Source organism: Primulina huaijiensis, unplaced genomic scaffold (genome assembly GCF_012295235.1).
Source record: "Primulina huaijiensis isolate GDHJ02 unplaced genomic scaffold, ASM1229523v2 scaffold40847, whole genome shotgun sequence".
NCBI lineage: Eukaryota > Viridiplantae > Streptophyta > Magnoliopsida > Lamiales > Gesneriaceae > Primulina > Primulina huaijiensis.
In genome coordinates, this window is record NW_027359682.1 from 558 (window position 1) to 22,816 (window position 22,259).

Here is a 22,259-nt window from a genome sequence, read left to right on the forward strand (position 1 = left end):
AAACATTAGAATCTAACACGATTACTATTTTGTTTAACTTAAGCGAACCATTACTAAGGGAATGTGAAAGGGGCGGCGTTTGCCTTGGCTTTTCTCAGCACAATTTGTAGAGGTGATCATAATCTATGTACGAGGGAGGGGAATGTCATCGACGTTTGAGGACCACACTCATCTAGTAATCTCGATTATTTTGATTTGGAAAAATTAAAAAATTACATCAATCTTGTATGTGTGTGTGTGTGTGTATATATATATATATATATTTAAATCTATCATAATTAATATAAAATTTGTAATTTGTCCATTCAAACAAATTAATAAATCTCAAATTCATTATTTTAACGATTTTGTCGAAGTAGGGTGTTACCATCCATTATCATGTCAGGCTATTCCAGGGATTGATTCTTTCCCTTGTTTCTACAATTTCAAGACATAGTTTCCAAATAGATTAATCACAGTTTTTATTTTTCTTTCAATTTTGTTTTATACGTCCAAATTGCGAAATTTCATCATGTTCTATTTATGCAGATAACATACTAGAATCTGACCATTAATAATGTTTTCATCGAGCTGAAAAGAAAAATTAATAAATTTGGGAACGTCAGAGAACAAAATCCTTCAACAGCGTGAATATACAAAATAACAGTCCCAAAAATTTTTCCCTTTCAACAAAGGGATAGGTCTTTGATTACGTCAAGAGCTTAAGACTCCGAACTAATCAAAATGGTGCAATGAGTCGAAGAGAGGCCATTCGAATTCTAAATTCGTTAAACTTAGCAATATCAGTTACTCTCCGGTGACTTTACACAGTTCACCAAGCCAGCATGCCATAGTTAATTCATTGGAGCCTCGATCACACAACAAATTGTATGACAATAATCAAAACTTGAACTGATATAAAAGACTTTCACAGCACAGCTCTTAGCCTTTCACTTGTATCTTCGTGCTCAACCTAGAACACACAGTATAGTGTTAGAAGCAATTACTTTCCTATGGACGTTGAATGAAATATAAAAAAACGTAGTATAAGGGGAATCAAGGGAGTAGATATAAGGAAAATAGAAAATACTAGAGTCGTAACTTACCTCAACAAGTACTTTTGCTTTCTTCTTCAACTTGCCTCCATGTTCTTTATCCAGCTTTTGTGCAGAATCCTTTCTTCCTTTCTTATGTTCAACAACCAGGGTCTCTTCCATATCATCGTCCATTTCATCTGTAACATCTGTATTTTCAAAAGAACTAATAGCTAAGCAATTGAAGATCTACAAATCAAAGGCATCGATGCTTCACAAAAGAAATAAAATCAAGTATCCATTTGTAGGAATCTACCACTCTTAAAGCTCGACTAACACGTTTTTTTAAGCAAAGAACAAAACCACGATAAATTTTACCAGCATCATCATCCATTTCAGCTTCTCTGAAAGCGAATGCACCAAAATCTTCCATGTCCTCCTCCTCTTCAAGCTCCTCGTATCCTTCAACATATTCTATCATAGGTTCCTGCACATACCAGCAATAAAATCTATCTCAAATGGAGAACCAAATAATCACCTGGATGAACAGCCACCCATTTTGCTTACCTCTTCTTCTTCATAGTCACTAACAGTATCTTTTACAGCCTCTTTATCAAGGATTTCATTGTACTTGTCTACAGGATAATTATAGATGACACCATAAACTCCTTTCTTCAGGCGTTCAAGTAACTCCTTTTCTATATTCTGCAAGGAGGTATTAGTTTTAGTTTCCCCAAGGCACACCCCAACACAAAATTATGTAAAACATTATGCAGGGAAACAGTACAGTATTAGGATACCGACTTTCTCTAATACTGCTGCCTTCAGAGCCTTTTCCTCTCTTCGAGCTTCTCTTTTCTTTTCTTTCCTAGGTGTTGTCATGATCTTCTCTCTGTACATATGACATCACCTTAAAAGTATATCAAAGATAAACGATGCATTACTCATCATTAATCAAGGGAGAGTGGAGAGAATGCTTAAACATGCATTACCACTAAAATGGAGACCAATGGAGTTCAATTTAAGTTACCTAAACCGAAGGCTACCATCATAAAATTACATGAATGCAAGTATCTAATGCTACAAAGGGCCACAGGCAAACAAAAAAAAACCAAAATTTAAAAGTCTCCACACAATTTGAACAGAGAATCACTAGCAGATTACATCTTCCAATGCTTAAAATATTGCATTTGGGTAAAGAAAGTGTGAACCTTATTTTTAAGGTAAGTTTCCTCATGCGAATACGCATTTGTGTCATCTTAGTTAATCTTTGCTTTGTTTTGTGTACAAGTAGTTTCGGCCAGTACATCTGTCAAAATCAACAGCAATTGATGTTCAGGAATTGTGAGAAACATGAAACATCACAGCAAAATCAGTGAAATCAGTGAAATGATTCAATACCAGGTGCTTGTCAATTGTTTCAAGGGCCATCTCATAATTTCTCGGCAATTTAACTCTTTCCCACAATTTATTGGGCATATGCGCCCTTTCTATAGTTTTCATATACAAATAGAAAACTCCTGCGAAAAAAAAAACCACACATCCCACAACAAAATGAATAACTGGAACGGATCAGAATATAGAAACTCATACAGATATACTATCATTAATTGCACAAATACATACCCTCATGGTCGCGTATGGTGGTGTAGCGACTGTTAGCGAGAGGACAGGAGCTCCGATTGCAAATACCCGTCACATTATAAGGGTTTCGACAGAATATCCCAGTTTCGATTCTATCAGTAAAATACACCAACAAAATCAACAGGAAAAAACACCACATATCAAGATCATAACAAAAAAACTCAAACGTCAGCTACAATTTTAGGGTAAAAACAGAAAAACGTTTACTTGGCCATGAAACTGCAATGCTTGTGCCTGATGACTTGCCATATGACCTCGTCGTGCTGCATTTTTCAAGCTTTATAGTGGGTAGTATGAGAAGTATAGCTCTCAAATGGCTAAATTTCCACCAATTGGTTGACAGCAATGGTTGTCGTCATGCCCTGACTGCGGAACACCACCGCAAAGCTGAGGTTTTGCGATGGCAGACGAACTAGGGTTTATTTCCTATGAAGGTACAAAGGGAAAAATTCGGTTGGCATTCTTTACGTATATAATTATAATATTTTAAATGTAGCCCTATATTAATATGAAATCACTGTTTTAGTCCAAAATGTATTGGGCAGTCGTCAATTTATCCTTCTTGCGTCATTGGTACATGAGGCATAATAGCCATTAGCTATTTTGCATATGCGATGTTTGTACAGTTTTTTTTATAATTATCGAAAGATTAAAGTGAAATTTGAAAAATTATCAAAAGACTAAAGTGTTATTTGAATTGTTGTAATTAAAAAAAATAAAAACAAAAGTGTTTGTTGAAATAAAAAAATAAAAACAAATTGATATCACATAATGACAAAATTGGAAGAGTCAAAAACAGATCTAGACACCATTTTTGTCTCTATTATAGAGATTCTTAATAATAGTAATAAATGGATGACTAAACCTAGAAGCAGGTTTCATCTTGACTCAGATTATTGAAAGGGATCTTATTATTTTGGTAAAAAAATTCACATAATATTTTTATATGATCTAATATTATTTTTTATTTTCATTTACCGTTCACAATATATCAACATTTTATATTTTGATTGAAAACAGTTCAACAAGAGTATTTTTAACACTATATTATCAAAAAAAGTTTAGGTTTTCACTTACTCACTATTGGTTTTTTTTATGTCTTCTTCACAATCTACCTACGCAAGTGACATAAGAATGGGTGAAATGTCTCAGCTAGCATTTACTAGAAAACATGCTCTAAAATCCTCCCAATTAAACCAGTGATGGCCAAATCAGGACAAAAAAAGTGTAGGTTTTCACTTACTCACTCTTAGTTTTTGTATTTGATACCTTTTGAATGACGTTAAACCATTCATAGCAACAAACCGAGTGAATGGAACTATCAGATCATATCGAAGTAAAGAGAGTTCTCCACCCTGCCAACATAGATACGAAACAAATTTATAGCTAAAACTAACAAAAGAATGGAATACAAAGGAATCATTTGGTGCATAGATTTCACTAAATGCTATCGTAACTATGCTCCAGAAACCATAATCTGTTAACTATTTGTGGAAAATCGATAGAAAGATAATATCTATGTAACATAAAATAAATAAACCATATATGCTAATTAACAGGGTAGCTTGGAATCACGGAAGGACGGCAATGAATGCTAACGAGTTGGACCTTTTTTCTAGTTCTATGAGTCACTGGTGATAGTACTGGAGTCTGGATGTATACATAAACGTCCATTAAGCTTCACACGCATGAAATAGCCTTTATATTAGCAAGGATCAAATATTTTGATAAAATAATCGAAGTTAAGCGCACCAGGTTATCTATGATAATGACCTCCCGGTTATCCATGTTAATGGATTTATTGAATACATGTTTATGTAGGAGTTTAATTTGAATCATGTGTGAAGCATTTTCCAATGAATTAGCTTCTTTAGCTCTTAAAGGATAGGGGAGTTCTGCCTTTACTAAAGCTGATCTTAAAAGATAGCTCCTCAGCAGAAGGCCAAATTGCTACTTTATACCACCCAATCTTGGCTCAAATAAGGGTGGCAAAGTTAGTGGCGAGAATGGCTGATAAAGAGAATGTTATTAGGCCGCTTGTGACGATATTATCCTTTGATTTATTCATTGATGATCCTAAGCTCAAATTTGGGAAACAAAGTATTCATTCTATCGTCCAGATTAACCAAGAATTTGAAAAGACGAATATATACAAGCCAGGGATGGGATCATCTCCTTAGCATAATCATTACTCGGTTAGAGGTAATCATCAGTGTGTGAGGGAAAATGAGAAGCCAGAGATGAAACTCATGCTTAAAATTAGTTGTGCAGAGGCTTTATGGATGTTGGCAAGGGGGATTGTGTTAAATAGTCGGAGGATCTCGGAGACTTTATACATATGATTCACTGCTCATTGATTTACTCGAACCCGAGATGTAAAGTTCATATTTTCAAAGTTTTATTTGAACTGTTATTACGTAAGATTACAAGTCTACCTAAAAGAATAACTTAAACATTTCTAGCATTTAACGCTGGAGCAACTTTATACATAATATATGATAGATGAATTCGAGCATAACATAATACTGGATTGAGTCCGAGTAGATCCCAAGTAATAAGATTGCTCGTTGTCGCACAGACCTTATCTATTGAAGTTTACCCATAGAAACACCTAGTTGAAAAGATCAAGTTTCATACAATTAACATTACACAGGCTATTCTCAGTAGATGAAACTCAGTATATACATCATAAAGACTTGTGCTAAGTAAGAAATACGCAAGTAAAAGTGTCAAATAAATATTCAGCGAGTGGACGGCAAAGCACGCCAATTGTCAGCAAGAAACATTGCTCTATCAAACGACGTTGCAGAAAGTTGCTGGAGTATAACATTTTTCACATGAGCTGCAGCCCTCTCGCCAGCCCTCGTTGCCAGCTCTAGGTACACCACAGCCTTCAGCATCTCCCCTTCCTGTCCAAGTAGTAGCGTGAATCTCAATGAATTACATATTCTGATATACTTATATAGATCAGGTATCATGCTGCTACCGAGTGATGGCATGGAGAGAGATAATGAAATGGTCTTTATTTATCTATTATTACAATGAGGGTTGGGAGTTATTGCTTTTACGTGCGATCAACCCCACTCCTTTCCTCTATTGGATGAAATTTATGCCACTGCACCACTAGCGGTGTTGGCAAAATGCGGTCTTTTATTTAGAAAGAAAAAAGATAGTATTCCAATAAATTAGGGGGTATCTACCCAGCTAATGAACCCATGCGAAACAGTGAAAGTATTCTCATGAATGATTATAGAGGATGTCGGCTACGTACGGAAAAGAGACACAATCCATGCTCGAACTGAGCTTTGCTGTGGCCACGATCAGCGGCCCTCTTCATCCATTTTCTTGCTAACCTATGGGATTGTGCTAAACCTTCACCCAATGAGTAGCAGAGAGATGTATTATACATAGCACGTACATATCCCCCTTCAGCAGCTCTCAGATACCAACGGGACTGTAAAAATTAAATAGTCCATAGAGAGAAGAATCGGAGGAATCAATGTAAAAAAATGAGATCCGTGACTAAAATAATTGGGAAAAAAATGAGATAATTTCAAAAAATCAAATCTAGCAGTATGTACTCCATTGGCCAAAAAATTAGATCAGGAAAGAAAGAAGTAAAGATGTGCCAAATGATACCGCTGCTTGGAGACTTTGTTTAACTCCTCGACCTTGATGTAAGCAAAGTGCAAGTTGGTATTGAGCCCGAACATGGCCTGTGAAGGAAGCCCTGTGTAACCATTCAATTGCCTCTTCCGTGTTCGGAGGATTAGCTGCATCATACAAGATCTTCAAAACATGCTAAACAAAATCAAGTCCATCAGATCTCTGAAAGCGAAAGCATTCAAATTTATCTATCATTCGACTAACATTTTGGATTTTTGAAGCCTTGTAACGAGGAAAAATGGCTATTATCAACACGAAAGTGGTCAAGACCATTTATCCAAATTTTATCCTTCAGTTCCACGAATCAGTACTGTTTTAATGTGAAGGGAATGACACTGACTGGTAAAAATAAGTACTAGTACTTCCTGGCAGAGAGTGCTAATATATTTTTATTTTTCATTCAAGCATCGAAACTATATATATTTTGTAGTAAAATAAACGCAGCAATTCGGGACATCAGACAGACAGATGCAAGCTTAAAAGACTTGGACTACTTGGGATATCTTTTTCTCCCTGTTCTAAAAATTTCTTCTTCGAAACAACTTGGCTTAAGATTTGCATTTCGATAATCAAACAAGACAACACTGAAAGTGGAATCACTAACATTGCACTTTATTTTCATGTTCAATATCACTAAATGTGTCTATGTAACTATGAAATTTAACATTCGGGAAAAAAAAAAAGAAAAGATAAGACCGCTTGCAAGATCACTCATTTTTTACTGACTGAGAATAAAAGGCAACAAAAAAGATATCTAGCACAACGATGACAATCGGATGCTAACATTTTGCCTACATATTAAGTCCACAACACCACCACAAAGGCATGCTAAAATTTTTTTCCTACTCAACAGTCCATCTTAAAATACTCAAAATCATGATCACAAGCCGTACATTTTGCCTTTGATATATACCACTAAAACCACCACAACGACTTAAACTGTTGCTTGATTTAAATTCAATACTCCTAAAACTTCATATTGCAGAAAATTGCTGGTATTGAGGCACCGGAAAAGTCCTTTTGGTTCTTCCCCTTTTCATCCATTTCCTTCCAACAATGCATAGCCTCCTTCCAATCCACTTTTTGACCCAACCAACCAAACATTCCCTGTCACATTTCTTAATGAGGCAGGAATTTCTAGCTAGACGATAAAGAGCATCGACAAAATTCCAAATTCACAATTCAAATTGAGCCCACGAGGCACGAAATAAATTTCCATAAATTTAACAAGCAACAAAAATATATCAAACTCAGGCATCAAGCCCAAAAAAAAAAGATAAAAGAATAAATTGATATACAAATAGGAACAATTCAAGAAAGGAAGCGATTTTAAACAAAGTACCTTGCAAAAACGAAAGAGCCAAATTACACTGTCCAGCTGGATCGCCAAGCTCGGCTGCTCTTCTATACCAAGAAATCCCCTCCTCCCTTTTCCCTAATTCCCAATAAATCAGACCCGCATCAACCATAGCAAGCGTAGAGCCACGCGCCGCACCTTTCAAGAAAGAATCCAAAGCCTTGCTCAAATTTGCCTTCATCCCCCCACGCCCATGCTTGAACCTCTTCCCCCATTTCAAGAATATCATCGCCTCGCGCAAGGGCTTAAGCGCGTCCCTCCACGCTCTGCAAACAAGGGAAGCTGCCCTCAAGTCCGGCAAAGAGAATGACGCCATAATTCTCGCGAGAACATCGTAAGGGAGCGCGGAGAAATCGGGGCCTTTGTACAAGGAAGACGGGGAAGATGACGGGTTCGGTTTGGATGAGAGATGGATTCTGGAGGACTTGATGAAATTTGATGAAGAGTGAGGTTTTTTTATGAAAGGGAGAGCTATGAAGTGAGGGCTGTCCGATTTGCATGGCCATGTCTTCTGCTTCATAAGGATGAGGAGCGGCGATTGTGCGGCGGCGGAGTTTGGGGGCAGTGGACGTCGGTGGAGCGAGAGGGCAGGGGTAGGGGTGTCACATAAATTGAAACGTCAGACACAATTAGAAAGGCAGAAAGAAACCATTTCGGAGTATTTATTGAGTCTGCCTTTTTTAGTAAAACATACAAGGATTTATGTAATTTTTCAGATCACAAATAATATTAAATTGTAATAATAAAGTAAACATAAATAAATCCCATATAAATAGGGCTCAAATAAGGGTATTTAGGGCATTGGCATTTTATAGAAACTTGCATAAAACTAAGCAAATGACTGTTCAAATATCCCATTTAGAGAAGACTTTTAAATAATTGTTATTCATAATCCTATATTGATGACTTGCTTTCAGAGTGGTAGGTGGTCATTTTCTTTTCGTGTATGAGATTACATTTTAAAGATACTTCAACTTAAATATGGTCACTTGAATCATATCTTCTCTTAAAAACAAGGTTGATACAGACAAACACGCGCTTCAATTTGGTTCATATACTGTCATTTTAAAGGCGAGGAGAAAACTACTGCGTCATACGAAAGGAGGAGCATAGAACTGGCCGACGTTGCCTTCTTGATCAAGAATATCGCCGCCGATACACAAGTATCCAAAGGCACCTGTCGCCAACTCCAATTTATTTTTAGCCATGTAATATGGAGTGTGGGTCTAAAGGAAAACTCCTTGGTTTATTGCCACGAGCCTTTAGCCCGGGTATTGTCTTTCCTCTTCTGCTTGGTGATACATTTTATTTTCATGCATGTTTTTAATAATATAATTTTTGCAATTTTGAATTTGATTTTGATAGATAATATTTGATTTTATAGCTTTCTTTTATCTTGAATGTGATCAAATAAGTTGGTTTAAATGGAGTTTTATTTTGGTGTGAATATTTGTCGTGTGATGAATGATTGAAAAATGCACAATAAAATGTCTACATGAATTTTGGTGTCGATTTCTTTCAATTTAGAGATGTTTGTTTAGCTTAAAATTTTCACATTGTTGATATATAATAATATAATTTTATGGTTTTGTAACTGATCTTATGAGCTAATATTATAAAAATAATATTTATAGATTTTGGGATTTTACTTTGAATTTATTATATGTTTTCAAATTTTTTTGACAAATAAAAAAGTTTATACTACTTTCATTTTGATTTAAAAATATGTTTAATTTATACATGGTAAATTGATATATTATTATTATTCGAATAGCAAATAAAAATTTTCACACAAAATAATAAATATTTTAAATTGAATTATATTATTATTTTATTAAAAATCACTTATTATAATAAATCATATTGAATTAGATAATTCATAATTTTATATATAAATTAAAACTCAACAAACAAGTTACTCGGCAAAGTCAACATTACGAGATATCCATCATTTTCACGTCCGTGATACATAACAGCCGACAAAAATCTGAAAGCCGCTTCTAGCTTGCCTCTTTCCTCATTCAACTCCGCCCCGCACGCGGCGGTCACCGCCGTTGATTACACCAATGTCAGCCATTTCGCCATCCTCTCACTTTTCTGCATCGTCCAGAAAACCCCAAAATTCGGTTCTCCCCTCTAAAAAACTTATCTCTTCCTTTCGCTGCGAGATCATGAATCCATCTTCTGTTCCCCAGAATTGGACCGTCGACTGCGTTTCTTCAACCGACCCAATTCATATTATAATCAAACCTCCGAGTTCAATTCCTTTGGCTTCTACTATGAATTCTTCGCTTAAGAATTCCAAAAGGGTTTGCCTTTTTCACTGTTCTGAGATGAGGGATCTGGCTGAGAGAATAGCCGCTGAATCCGACGCCATTGAGCTTCGTAGCATTAGTTGGAGGTAACATTTTAGTCATTATTGAATCTGATTTCTTTTCTTTCTAGTTCCGTTCATAGATTTTTTAAAAATGTTAGTGAGATGGGATCTTCAGTATGACCAATAATTGCAGTCTTGTTGTCCCGTATGTTAAGGCTATCTCTTAAGTTGTTACGTATGCGTCTTAACTCGCAGCATTCTCATGGAGAGATCCAAATGATTGCCGCCTGTTTTGAACATGAATTCTTTTTAGCTTTGATTGAACAAATAAGCCAGCATCTTCATTTTATTAAGTTGATTTCGTGGGCCTTTGGTTATTTTCTTCATGAAGAAAATGTTAGGAGACAATGTATTCTCAGACATCGTTTTCTTTGTCTATTTTCACTATTGAAACATATTGACGATCTGCAAGGTTTATGCCATATTAAAGTGTCTTATTTAATAGTTCCAACCTATCAGGGCGTTTGAAGACGGATTCCCCAACTTATTTATATCAAATGCTCAAGGAGTTCGTGGACAACATGTAGCTTTTCTAGCTTCATTTAGCTCTCCTGGAGTCATTTTTGAGCAATTGTCTATAATCTACGCCCTGCCAAAATTATTTGTCTCATCTTTCACTCTTGTCCTGCCGTTTTTCCCCACGGGAACTTCCGAGCGTATGGAGGATGAAGGGGATGTTGCCACAGCATTTACACTGGCCAGAATCTTGTCAAATATTCCTATATCAAGGGGTGGACCCACTAATTTAGTCATATTTGATATACATGCCTTGCAGGTGGGTACAAAAATATTTATTTGGTGACTCGGTTATTGTTCTCTCTTGCATTCATACTATGAAAATGGTGTCTGTAATATTTCAATAAATATGTTTATTCTTAGTGTGACCATTTCCATTTTTTCTTCATACTGCAGGAGAGATTTTACTTTGGTGACAATATCTTACCATGCTTTGAAAGTGGTATACCATTGCTTTTGAATAGGCTCCAACAACTCCCCGATTCTGACAATGTAAGATGCCGCTTTTTGGATCTCCTTACAGGAATCGATATTTGAATGTTCTTGAAATTGATGTATTTTATGATATACTTTTTTTGTATGATTTATCGGGACTAATTTTCTCATACTTCTGCAATGACGACAACCGAATTGACCTTCTCAGAAGTAGCTCTTGTGAAATCAATCAACCCATTTAAAAAATGAGCTGAAGTCAATCAACATAATTTTAATTGTAAATGTTGCCGGTTTCTTTTTCCTCTGTCCAGATCACAGTTGCCTTTCCAGATGATGGCGCGTGGAAACGTTTTCACAAGCAGCTGCAGCACTTCCCAATGGTACTAGTTTTTAATTAACTTCGATGAAAAATGCCACTTGAGTATCATGATTCTTTGGCAGTAATTAATTTTTTGTCTTAATTTATATATTTTGTCCTTAAGCTTATAAATTCATGTCATGGCTGCAGGTACATACAAGTGGTGTCTCGGTTCTCCATTTTTCTTTTCTATGAACTATGGTGCATTAAGTTGGCATAACTTAATTTGTTTGGTTCGATTGGCAGATTGTTTGTGCCAAAGTTAGGGAAGGTGATCAACGAATTGTACTCCTAAAAGAGGGAGATCCTGAGGGCCGCCATGTTGTGATAGTGGATGACCTTGTGCAGTCAGGTGGCACTTTGCTAGAGTGTCAGGTTAGTAACAGAAGTTAACTGCATGAATTGAGAGTTATCTATTTGGATATTTCACCTAACATACTGGAAAAAAGATCCACGACACAAAGATATTCAGTCATTCTTGTTGTCATCATATTTTCACACTTGTAGTCATTACTCCTCGGCAATCTTCTTCTTACACACAGCTAGATGATGTTCGTGTGTTTTCATTCACGGCATGCAATTTGGATAATCTGCTTCAAACGAGGCAAATCATTGCCAAAGTATCTTAAAATCTTGTATTTGCTGCTTGTGAGAGTCTGAAAAATTGTGATACATTTTGTTGAATGTACAATCCTCGTAATATGTGGTTTATCAGAAAGTGCTGGCCAAACACGGAGCAGCAAAAGTTAGTGCATATGTGACGCATGGAATTTTCCCAAACAAGTCGTGGGAGAAATTTAAACATGATGATGGAGGTGATAACATTTCAAAAGTTTTCATTTTATATATGTTGAGCTTTCATTTAACATTTTCATTAATTTGTATTATTTCTTTTACAATCAAGGCGTGGTCTTGGCCTTTGCCTTGAATTCTCTCTTCATGGTGCATATTTGTAACGCATCATTTAAAGATCACTCATGCTTTAATCTCTTCAGCACATTCTTCGACCGGGATGACGTACTTTTGGATCACAGACTCGTGCCCACAAACAGTGAAGCAGGTTAAAAACAAAGCCCCGTTCGAAGTTATAAGTCTTGCTGCTGCTATAGCATCCACTCTTCAGGTTTAGTAGTTGGTCCACGGAGTCGTCCCTTCTCTCTGCTGGGGCGAGTTCATCTAGAGGCAAGCAAAGCAAACCAAGGCTTCATATCCGGGGGATTTTTTTTTGGTATTGTATATTATGTGAGTGGAACTATGCAGCAGGTGGCTTGCTAGTATTATTATTATTATTATTATTATTATTCTTTGCTTGGTAAATAAGATGGCCAGAGTCCAGACGTCAATTTTTGTTTATAAATAAATTTGTTATTATCTTTCGTGCGTAATTTCTGAAAAATATTTAACTCGTGCATTATTTTTATTTTTTTTTTGCGTGCGACGATGGGGATGCTTTAAAAAGTTCTTTTACATGCATCCGTTAAGATTTTCAAGCTACAATGGTTCCACCCAGCTTTAGTTTTCAACAATTGTATATCACACAATTTTGATTTTGTAGAACTAAAAAGCAAGTATTAATCAGTGGGGAATAAAATTTATAAATGCGACACTGGACAAAGTATTTCGCGACTCTTCTCTGGACCATCTATATAAACCGCATCAGCTCTGCGTTTTCCCCGCAGTTCGAAAATTCGGAAATGGCGGAAACAATAGTAGCAACTCCCTCCTCACTCATATATCAATGGAATATTCATTACGCACGATTCATAAACTACAGCTCCACCCTTGTCAACCACACTCATCCTTCTCTCACGCCTATCTCCGCCGCCTGGAAAAATCGCCACCAAGGAGGCACTTGGATCACCACCTTGTCCGCTGCCTCACTCAAGCTCGTATTCAAACGAACTGCCGAGGGCTTGGATGACGTAGTTCTGGTCATTTCTCTTCGATCTCGCGTACTTGTAAGTTGAACTTTCTTCTGGGACAAATTTTTTTCTTTATATGACGTAGTCTGTGATTTTGTCGTTTCACCAGTGCTCGAATCAAATCAATTAAAACGTGTTGTGAGCATTTAACTCGATTTAGGTGCTTGAACGAGATCGATCGATGTTCAGCTCATTGATTTCCTGTAAATATTTCTGAGATGTTGTACGTTGTGATGTTGTTAATGTACCTTATTTCATGTGCTTGAATAAGATTGAACAATCTCCTGCTATTTAAAATGCGCAAATATCTTTATCTTGTAGCTTGCCAATTTTCGGTTCTTAACTTGATTTGGCTTGATGTGTCCACATTGAACGGGAAAGACATTGTCCGTGTAAGTTGTCGTTGACAATGACAGAAGTGAACTCGGTGCTGCTTATATGTTACCTTATGTAATCTGTAATAGTCGATTGGATTTTCTGTTTAAAATTGTCCACAGAAAAGGCTACAGAAGTTCACAATAACGAAAGTTATTTGGAGTAATTATTTGTGGTATCCTAATCTCATCGCAATATTTTTGGCAAAGAATGGCTCAGTTTGGATTCTACTGGAAATTAAATCATAGGTGCCATTTTTTATTATGCCCCTACTTTCGAATTCAAGGCATGAAAAATTCTCTAAATTTCTAATTTGATGCAGTTGATCCAATTATGACAGCCTGTGTGCTTTTTTAGTTTTTTCAAAGGAAGGTCTATTTATAAGAAAAATTCAATTGTGATGTTTATCATCAAGACTAGGGGATCCCTGCCTTTACTCTCGTTCTCTACTAACAGAAGTGTAACCGATACTTTTTCCTCCAATTCTAATAATACCATTGTTGAACAAGGATGTAGTGCCCAATATTTAGTAAGTTTGGTATGAATATGATTAAAAAAAAATTGGTTTGTCTTACAGGAAGAACATTGCATCTCAAAGGTGTATTTTTCATGGCCTCAAGTTTCATGTGTGTCTGGGTTCCCCGCAAGGGGGAGCAGGGCTGTTTTTGTGAGCTATAAAGATGGTATTGGTCAGGCAAGTTGCTGGCACTTGGACACTCTTAATAATTTTTCAAGGATTCTGTGCTAAATTTTAGAATTGCCCTTGTGTTGTAAATTCAAGTTTATGCTTCTCTGCAGATCCAGAAATTCGCACTGCATTTTTTCGCCGTCTTTGAAACAGAAAAGTTCATGGATGTTCTGAAGGTAAATATGGCACTGTCAATAATTTCAGTACCTGAAACTAGTTATTTATTTCCACTTGGTATGAAAATTTCGACTCAGGAAATTTTTGCAAATGGAAGTCCTCTGCTTGAATACCCTGGACTTAATTCTGAAATATCATCCCAGGCCGAGGTATTACCTTTTGATGGACCCAGGTGCAGGTTAGTAGCAGGATATAACCTTAACTTCTCACTGTTCCTTACAATGAACTTTTGTTAACAACGAAGAAGAGTAACAAGTATAGGTGGACCCAGAGAATTCAATGAAAATGAAAGTGCATCAAGGAGTAATACTTTTAACTTTAAAAAAAATCGCAAATAAAATTTGAAGACATTTAGTGGGATGGTGACTGGGCAAGGTTTACCTCTGGTTATAAATTCTTTTACAAAATGAGGTCTCATGCCATGCTTATATAAAATCAGGTCTGATGGAGATTGGCAGCGTGCGACATCAGCAGAAACCAGTTCCCCGCTGATGCTTCCAGTTCTTGAATCTTCTAATGTAGTTCAAGAACAATTTGCACCTGAAACGATAGAACTTCAGGAAGCCGCAGAGACAATTGCGTCGTTTCCTCCCAGTTTCACGCAGTTGCTGAATAACTGTAACCCTGCAGTTGACGAAGGTACTTTGCCTCATTAATGATATGCTTACCATGCCCGGAGTTGTTTTGTTAATTCTAGTCCTCCGGCTTACTGCTGCCTGTTAATCATCTGTATGCAGCAAAGCCTATACGACATGAGGAAGATCTTAAAACCCAATTCATGGTACACCCTCCACCGTTTTTCATACAATATTCTCTCCTTTTCGCTGATTCCATGTAAAACCATTACTGTAGTATTAATTAGTTATTATCTTTCTTACAGCGATACCTGGAGGGAAATTCATTACAAGGTATGATTTTAGAGAAGCAATCATCTTCTTTCGAAATGTTTGGTCATCGAAGGAACGAGTAAAAATATCTGAAATAAAATCTCTGATTGATCAAAATCTTACGAATGGTTTGGTTTGATCTTATAAACATGACAGAGATAATTGCAACTGTTGAGAACGTCATCAACCAATTGGGATATGATATCGCTCTGTAAATGAAGCTTATTAAGTGACACCAAAGTTCGTTACATACAAGTCTACGGTAACTAGTTGTGCTCTTTCATTCACACTCAGATGTACATTGACAAGGGAATACGGTCGGTTGGATAAACTGCAAATAAGTGCACCGAAGACAAAATCGTGCATATATTTTTACTTCCTGGGAATCTCTCATGTTGCGCATGATAGTTATTTCAAGAATATTAAGTGCTTGGTTTTGTTACTCTCGTTGGTCATTGTTTTAATTTGCATATTCAGCATCAGCATGGTAACCCGACCACTATTCAATTCTGTTTTCCTTGCCAACGAATTTGAATCTTTAGTTTGTTGCATGGCATAATGATTGCGTGCACTGTAATGCACAATAATCTCGATGTACAAATCTCAGATACAATAAATAGAATCGTCATGTCCATGATAACTGAAAACCAATGTTGAAGACTTGGTCTTCAGTTATCACTCCATACTCAGAAATGGCAGTAAATGCAAATACCATATTTCAATCAGTTCATCTGAATCAACTGCACATGTAAATTTGTTTCTACGACCCCACCTTGTTGGGAAAAATGTGAATATCTCAATCGATTAGACGTTAATCCACGCTCTAAATATTGACAAAAATTGAAGGAGAAATAAAAAATGGAACACAACGCATTAATATTTAATGGATACAAAATCAAACCACCTTAGTGAATAAATTAATGGCACTCATGGCTTCTTCTCGACAATAGCCAACAGAGTGCTGCTCAACTTCTGTATCTCTACGGTAAAGTGATCCACCTCCGTGGAAGAAACGCCGAACTCATCAAGCCCATCTTTGCAATCCGAGAAAGAAGTTGCAGACAGGTAAACTCTCAAAGAAGAGTCAGGATCATTCTTAACGAATCCAATGCAAGATTGGATGTTATCAGTAAGGGATTCGTAAGCTTCATGGCATGTGCTGTCGATGGACTCTTTTGTCTGTGGCAGAAAACCGGATGGCAGCTTGGAGCCAATGTTGTCGGCTATTGATTTGGCGGCTTTGGCCTTCTGTAGGGCGGCATTGAGCACGTTAGTCATGGCTTCCTCCCAGGTTTTGGCTCCCTTTGCTAGAGAGGTGCAGAAGGTCTTGTCATCTGCGGTTTTGCAGAAGGGGTTAACGGCAGTGGAGGTGGCAGAGGAGATGAAGAGGGCGGTGGCGATAAGGGCTACTGAGAAAACAATTGTGGTTCTTGGTGAAGCCATTGTTTCCAAAGGGGGGCTTTGATTATTATTTCTTTTAAAAAGATTATATAATGTATCTCGATTATTCGTCCTTTGAGGCGTTTGAATGCCAATTAAGGACGTAATATTAAAACGGTGATTGGGTTTGGGTTTGTAGTTTGGTTAAATAAGTATTGTAGGAGTTGAGGCTGCGTTATTTTCTCGTTTGCTTTTGGTCTTTCATGAGTTTCCTAAATTAGGTGTGGCTTTTATTCGAGTATTAGTAATCGGTGTGTTTTTGGTTTCCACTTTCGGGCCTTGAAGTTCGATTAGCCATTTCTTTGATTCGTGGAATGGAATAATTCTCGTAACAGCAATAGATAATGTAACTCGTGGACTACTTGAAGAGGATCCGACGAATATGATATATTCAAGCGTAAATATAACATAACCATAGACACAAATAATGATTAAAATATTTGAATGCATATATCGACTATCGATTACATACTAGTTAGTGTAATAGCTACAAGAGTTTCTCTCATCTTCTTCATATTTTACTTAAAATTGAAATCTTAATTATTGTTATATTATAGATACAAAATATGTCAGTTGAATTTTTTTTCCCGTTCTTATTGATCTAATATCTTAATATTAATTTCTTCGTCTCGATAAATCAATTCCTTAACTTGCCAATTCACATGTGAAAAAGATGGAAACCCTAAACGTCTTGCAATCAGCTTCCTTGTACTATATATTTTATATCTATTCGTATATATATTAAAGTCACAGCCCATCATTTGATGTCATGGAGGAAACATCACATAAGAAAAACTTTTTCGGACGTAAGAAACTAAATCACATTTCATCTAATATAATCAGGCAACAATGATTTGAATCAGAAAATTTAGGAGACACGAATCATCCATAAAGTCACACGATACCAAATATATCGAAAGATAGAAACCATATTTAAACCGATCATCTATTAATAATTCGAAAATTACAACTGTATATTGTGAGTAGGATGAATTATTTCTAAGAAATATATACAAGATCAATTCCTTTTCCCCCACTTCTTTTGGGGTTCAATTAATTTCCAGCGTAAAAATGACCAGAGAGATTCTCCATTAGGGCCAACTGCATGTTCTCGGATGGTTTCCAATGGCGTTTCCTTTGATTTATGAACCAATTGTTGATTTGCTTTTGATCTAATCCCGTCGATTCCGCCATCGATATTTTATCTGCCTCCTGCACATAAACATAAGCTTTGGTCTCCCTATAGTGGTTAATCAACAAAAACAAAGTTATAGAATAGGATACCAACCGTTGGATACGGCCATTTGGAGTGAACATTCCACCATTCTAGCAACATTTGCCTAGCCTCCTTTGGTAGTTTTCCTTTCTTCTTCTTCTTAGAAAACTCTTTCTTTAGACTACTAATATGGCTACCATACCTTTGCAAAAGCCTGTCCTTGAGCTCGCGATCTTCGCCCTTCACCGAGGAGTCCTGATTCTCTGTCTCACCTCCGCTTAAATCCTCTTCCGACGATAAGCCCCCATCGTCTACAATGATAAACTTAATTGATCAATACAAGTACTATCATGAGATTTGATCTCGCAAACTAATGGGATGTCTATCTATTAAAACATTAGAATCGAATCGGTTGTGAATCAATCTTTGGTCAAGTATAGTAGGGTGTGTATCAAACATAAAATCGTGTTGGTTTGTTTAATTCCATTGTTGTAAATAATGAAGAAATGAATTCAAGTGATGTATTTTATTTTGACATACTGTATATTGAGTGAAAAAGGTATATTAGTGCATGGGACGAATGGGCCCAAATTCAAGGACTCCAAACTTGAAAAGCTCGCCCAGACAAGATTCCCAATTACTGCTACCCCACAGTACAATGGGCACGATGTTCAATGAAAATGTTTGATTTGACAATATTAATGCAAATATCTGGAAAGAAGATAGTGAATGTGGGCCGGGCCTTCAGCGTAAACCCCGGTCGTCCATGTGAAAATTCGACCACCCGCCTTACCCGGGCTTTTCCACATTCGATACTTCCAATAGCTACTAGCCCCTCGTCTCTCTCCCCCCCATCTTACGTAACCAGGCATCAACTCCAATATTACAGGCTAAAAGATAAATCGAGCTCAAAACCTAGAATAATAATCTATTTCAATACCATCATGAAACTCTCAACCATCGACGGACATGTAAATCATTGGTATTTGAGCCAAATAATTGCCACTATATATATATATATATATATATGTGTGTGTGTGTGTGTGTGTGTGTGTGTGTGTGTGTGTGTGAATGAATGAAACTCCATGCAGATGATAAATTAGATGATAAATTCTCAATTCCGGACATGAAGAATGTATAAAATAAAAGTGCAACTTTCTCTATCCAACACATATAATAAATGTAAAAGACATGCATGTGATTTAATAACAGATCCCAATTATATATACTTAAACCACATAAAAGTAAGTACACACTTCGCTCTCAATTATTTATTAGAGTTCAGACAATGCAAACTCATCAAAGATTCTAATAATCCCTAAAATAACACATTATGTATAATGACATCATCACAAACCCCATTTTATCTAATCTAATTTATTATGTCGATCGTCAAAAAATATATATATATATATATATATCAACTTTACAGCGTAACCAGCAGCTAGGACGATCAATGTTTACATCAATTTATCTTCTGTTAAAACGATCGAGTCCATTTGGATTTTCGAATTTTAAAAAGGGTATTTTTCCTTTAAAAAAAACTAGCGGATAGGCAAATTCATTCTTAAAAATGCTCAAATAGGCATTGTTTTCAGAAATCAAATATACGTTTTATGATCCTAAATCCATGCAAGATAGCTAAAATATTTCAAGCAAAGCTTATTCTAGCTGGAAATACTCATCTTTTCATCTTCCGCGAGTAAATTATCTTTTCTATTTAAAATAAAATAAAATCGTTTAATTATATTAACTGCATGCTCAAAGAGAAGACACAGCGCTAGCTTTAACTTCCCAACAATTAGCACTGAAAAACGCTTTCCAATGCCTCATTTCTCGTATTTCATGCCAACAAATAATCATTGGAACTTGAAATTACTCTATCACAGACGTCATATATTATATATATTGCATAGCACCACAATTCAAGAACCAAAATTCATCCATCGAAAGAGTAATATAGTTCAAATTTTCTTTATATAAAATTTTCCATTCTCTCTCAAGATTTATATGCTGCAACTCTTTGTTTTCACGCGCACATTAAATCACAAATAGGTTTCGAAACACGATCAAGATTGTTGGTACTAAACTAAACGTCCTTAACTGGAGAACGTGAGATATCACATCACATAAACCTTGAAAAAACAAACAAATGGTAAATCCATTAACACAACGGTCAATAAATCCCATTTTCCTGAAGATCCATCATGCTACCCCGAGAGAACCTTGATTTGCTAGATTTTATTTCAAGATTCGGAACTAATCTTTAGAATTATGTTACTTGGGTATAAAAACTAATCCTTGAAAATTGATAGGGAAATGAACCTAATCAAAACTCCAAAATAATTAAAACCGAAGACAACAGAAAAAGGAGACGCGTGCCCACAGTTTTGCAGTGTTTTTTTTAATGGTAGATTACGCCTTGACTTTTCGTTTAAGGTTTACTCTTAACTGTACATACAAAAAAGAGAGAATACATGTTACAGTAACACTTAACAGACATTCCATAAATTAATTAAAATATATAGATCGGCAATGTCTGGAAAACAGTTCTGAATAAAAAGTTATAACTTGCTATCTATTACTGTTATTATAAATTATTAAAAACAAAACAAAAGCAAGAACTTTGAGAAACACTGGCAACCCACAAAGTTAAGGGTTTTATGATTCTTGTAGGATGATTGATTTAATCGGGAAACCCTTTCGTTATCAGGGTCAGATTTCTCTACGGAATCTAAACACAATATAAACGCATGGACGTTAAGGAATTAAATGGTTTCGTTCATAAACTACACAAACAAACGAGAGAAAAGGCACAAAACTGTGTGTGTAGAGAGAAAACTCGTGAATATGGGATTACCTATGCTTAAATTGCTGAGTTGTGTTTCAATATTGTTTAGAAAAGATGTAGCTTCTTCAAATGGCTTTGACAGATCCGAGTTGTATTTCATCAGTATGTCGCAATATGTTTCCTTCAAAAAAAATAAGGATCATTTCAACGAGCGCAAACGATGGAATTTACTGGTGTGTGTTTAGTGGGTGTTTTTGAGAGAGAGACCATAAACTCATCGAGTTCAGGATCGATTCCTATGCACGTTGCAACTGTATCTTGTCTGTGTAAATCCTTTTCTCGCCGGATTTCGTCCAGTAAACAAGCTATCTCGGGAGGAACTCCAACCTTCAGATCATGTAAGACAAACACAGTTAATAGAAATTCGCAGCTGACTTCAAACTTCTGCTTATACAAATAATCAAATAAAATATTTTTTAAACCATCCACCAAAAACCCATGATTTTTATTTGGAAATCATCGCACAAAAACCCACAAACCATGATCAAATATGTACATCAGCTATCCATCAACAGCGAAGTCATATATAATAGAATCAATTCTCGAAAACACGGGAAAAACAAAATTTTCAAATTATTTAAACCTTCTGGCAGTCAATATAGGCGTCAAGTAATTTTGGGTAAAAGGGATGTGAAGCGATTCTGGCCTTAAGCGCCCTCGAATCAGCCTGTTCATTTTCATCATCTCCTTCTCTTTGATTCTGAACATTCATGGAAGTTGATTCAGATGGCACTGAACTATGGAATCCCAATCCCTCCGATCCATACACCGGAATCCGGTGGCGCTGGTCGGCGGAGTAAACAAAAGAAGGGTAATAATATTGGTGGTATTCAGCTGGAATTATGAGATTCTCGGGAGACATTAAAGCCTTGTCTGCGTAGTCATGATCGGTGTTTGTTGAGTGAATTCCATATATTTCATCCATATACTGATTTAGAACTCGTAAAATATTTCCACTGCAGTGAAAGAATATGTGTTCGAAGAATCTTCACGCAACACTTTAGCAATAAATAGATGATCCTTTCGTACTCCGAGGAAGATAACTAAACAACAGGACTGTTCGGAGTGTCAGAGTTCCCGAGACAGCTGGTAGCGGCGGTGGCTGTGGCAGCGGCTGTGGTGGAAGGGTTATCGCCGTGACTTGGTGCTTATATTTTTCGAGAATATAATTAACCGATTCTGAAAGAGATCGAGGTTTGGGTCTTGAAGCTGCTCGAGGGAACCATCATTTTTATTATTTTTTCTAATAATAAAACCCTTAAATTGATGATTTTCAATTATTTATTGAGTTATCATTCTTCTAACAAACTGAAATAAGGCTAAGAGATATTTTATTC

At 36.3% G+C, this 22,259-nt stretch overlaps 5 protein-coding genes across 9 annotated transcripts; 2 read left to right on the plus strand and 3 right to left on the minus strand.

The window, feature by feature from the left end:
- Nucleotides 1-571: 571 nt before the first annotated feature.
- Nucleotides 572-3,116, minus strand: LOC140969332 (uncharacterized). 4 transcript variants are annotated; one of them, XM_073430647.1, is made up of 9 exons: nucleotides 2,865-3,116; nucleotides 2,640-2,749; nucleotides 2,415-2,533; nucleotides 2,225-2,322; nucleotides 1,818-1,905; nucleotides 1,581-1,718; nucleotides 1,392-1,500; nucleotides 1,086-1,213; nucleotides 572-952 (listed from the first exon to the last, which is right to left on the minus strand). In XM_073430647.1, the coding sequence occupies exons 1-9, from the start codon at nucleotides 2,924-2,926 to the stop codon at nucleotides 908-910; spliced, it is 897 nt and encodes a 298-aa protein (XP_073286748.1). In that variant the 5' UTR covers nucleotides 2,927-3,116; the 3' UTR covers nucleotides 572-907. The 4 variants fall into 4 exon arrangements, with proteins under 4 accessions (XP_073286748.1, XP_073286747.1, XP_073286749.1 ...); XM_073430646.1 differs by having other exon boundaries at nucleotides 1,086-1,222; XM_073430648.1 differs by having other exon boundaries at nucleotides 1,086-1,222; nucleotides 2,415-2,499; nucleotides 2,636-2,749.
- A 2,156-nt stretch (nucleotides 3,117-5,272) lies between these two features.
- LOC140969338 (F-box protein At1g70590-like) lies at nucleotides 5,273-8,328 on the minus strand. The gene is made up of 4 exons (XM_073430661.1): nucleotides 7,666-8,328; nucleotides 6,297-6,430; nucleotides 5,929-6,111; nucleotides 5,273-5,566 (listed from the first exon to the last, which is right to left on the minus strand). Exons 1-4 carry the CDS (start codon nucleotides 8,198-8,200, stop codon nucleotides 5,399-5,401), a joined length of 1,020 nt encoding a protein of 339 aa, XP_073286762.1. The 5' UTR covers nucleotides 8,201-8,328; the 3' UTR covers nucleotides 5,273-5,398.
- A 1,285-nt stretch (nucleotides 8,329-9,613) lies between these two features.
- On the plus strand, nucleotides 9,614-12,529 carry LOC140969336 (ribose-phosphate pyrophosphokinase 4). Of its 2 annotated transcripts, XM_073430658.1 has the most exons (8): nucleotides 9,614-10,081; nucleotides 10,517-10,832; nucleotides 10,970-11,065; nucleotides 11,320-11,388; nucleotides 11,613-11,741; nucleotides 11,909-11,986; nucleotides 12,082-12,181; nucleotides 12,362-12,529. In XM_073430658.1, the coding sequence occupies exons 1-8, from the start codon at nucleotides 9,747-9,749 to the stop codon at nucleotides 12,493-12,495; spliced, it is 1,257 nt and encodes a 418-aa protein (XP_073286759.1). In that variant the 5' UTR covers nucleotides 9,614-9,746; the 3' UTR covers nucleotides 12,496-12,529. The 2 variants fall into 2 exon arrangements, with proteins under 2 accessions (XP_073286759.1, XP_073286760.1); XM_073430659.1 differs by lacking the exon at nucleotides 11,909-11,986.
- Nucleotides 12,530-12,695: 166 nt separating this feature from the next.
- LOC140969337 (protein POOR HOMOLOGOUS SYNAPSIS 1-like) lies at nucleotides 12,696-16,424 on the plus strand. The gene is made up of 8 exons (XM_073430660.1): nucleotides 12,696-13,324; nucleotides 14,241-14,357; nucleotides 14,462-14,527; nucleotides 14,606-14,706; nucleotides 14,968-15,167; nucleotides 15,266-15,309; nucleotides 15,409-15,436; nucleotides 15,572-16,424. The coding sequence occupies exons 1-8, from the start codon at nucleotides 12,965-12,967 to the stop codon at nucleotides 15,628-15,630; spliced, it is 975 nt and encodes a 324-aa protein (XP_073286761.1). The 5' UTR covers nucleotides 12,696-12,964; the 3' UTR covers nucleotides 15,631-16,424.
- A 1,342-nt stretch (nucleotides 16,425-17,766) lies between these two features.
- LOC140969333 (homeobox protein knotted-1-like 6) lies at nucleotides 17,767-22,167 on the minus strand. Its single transcript, XM_073430650.1, has 5 exons — nucleotides 21,506-22,167; nucleotides 21,130-21,249; nucleotides 20,932-21,043; nucleotides 18,144-18,382; nucleotides 17,767-18,067 (listed from the first exon to the last, which is right to left on the minus strand). The coding sequence occupies exons 1-5, from the start codon at nucleotides 21,845-21,847 to the stop codon at nucleotides 17,909-17,911; spliced, it is 972 nt and encodes a 323-aa protein (XP_073286751.1). The 5' UTR covers nucleotides 21,848-22,167; the 3' UTR covers nucleotides 17,767-17,908.
- Nucleotides 22,168-22,259: the final 92 nt, after the last annotated feature.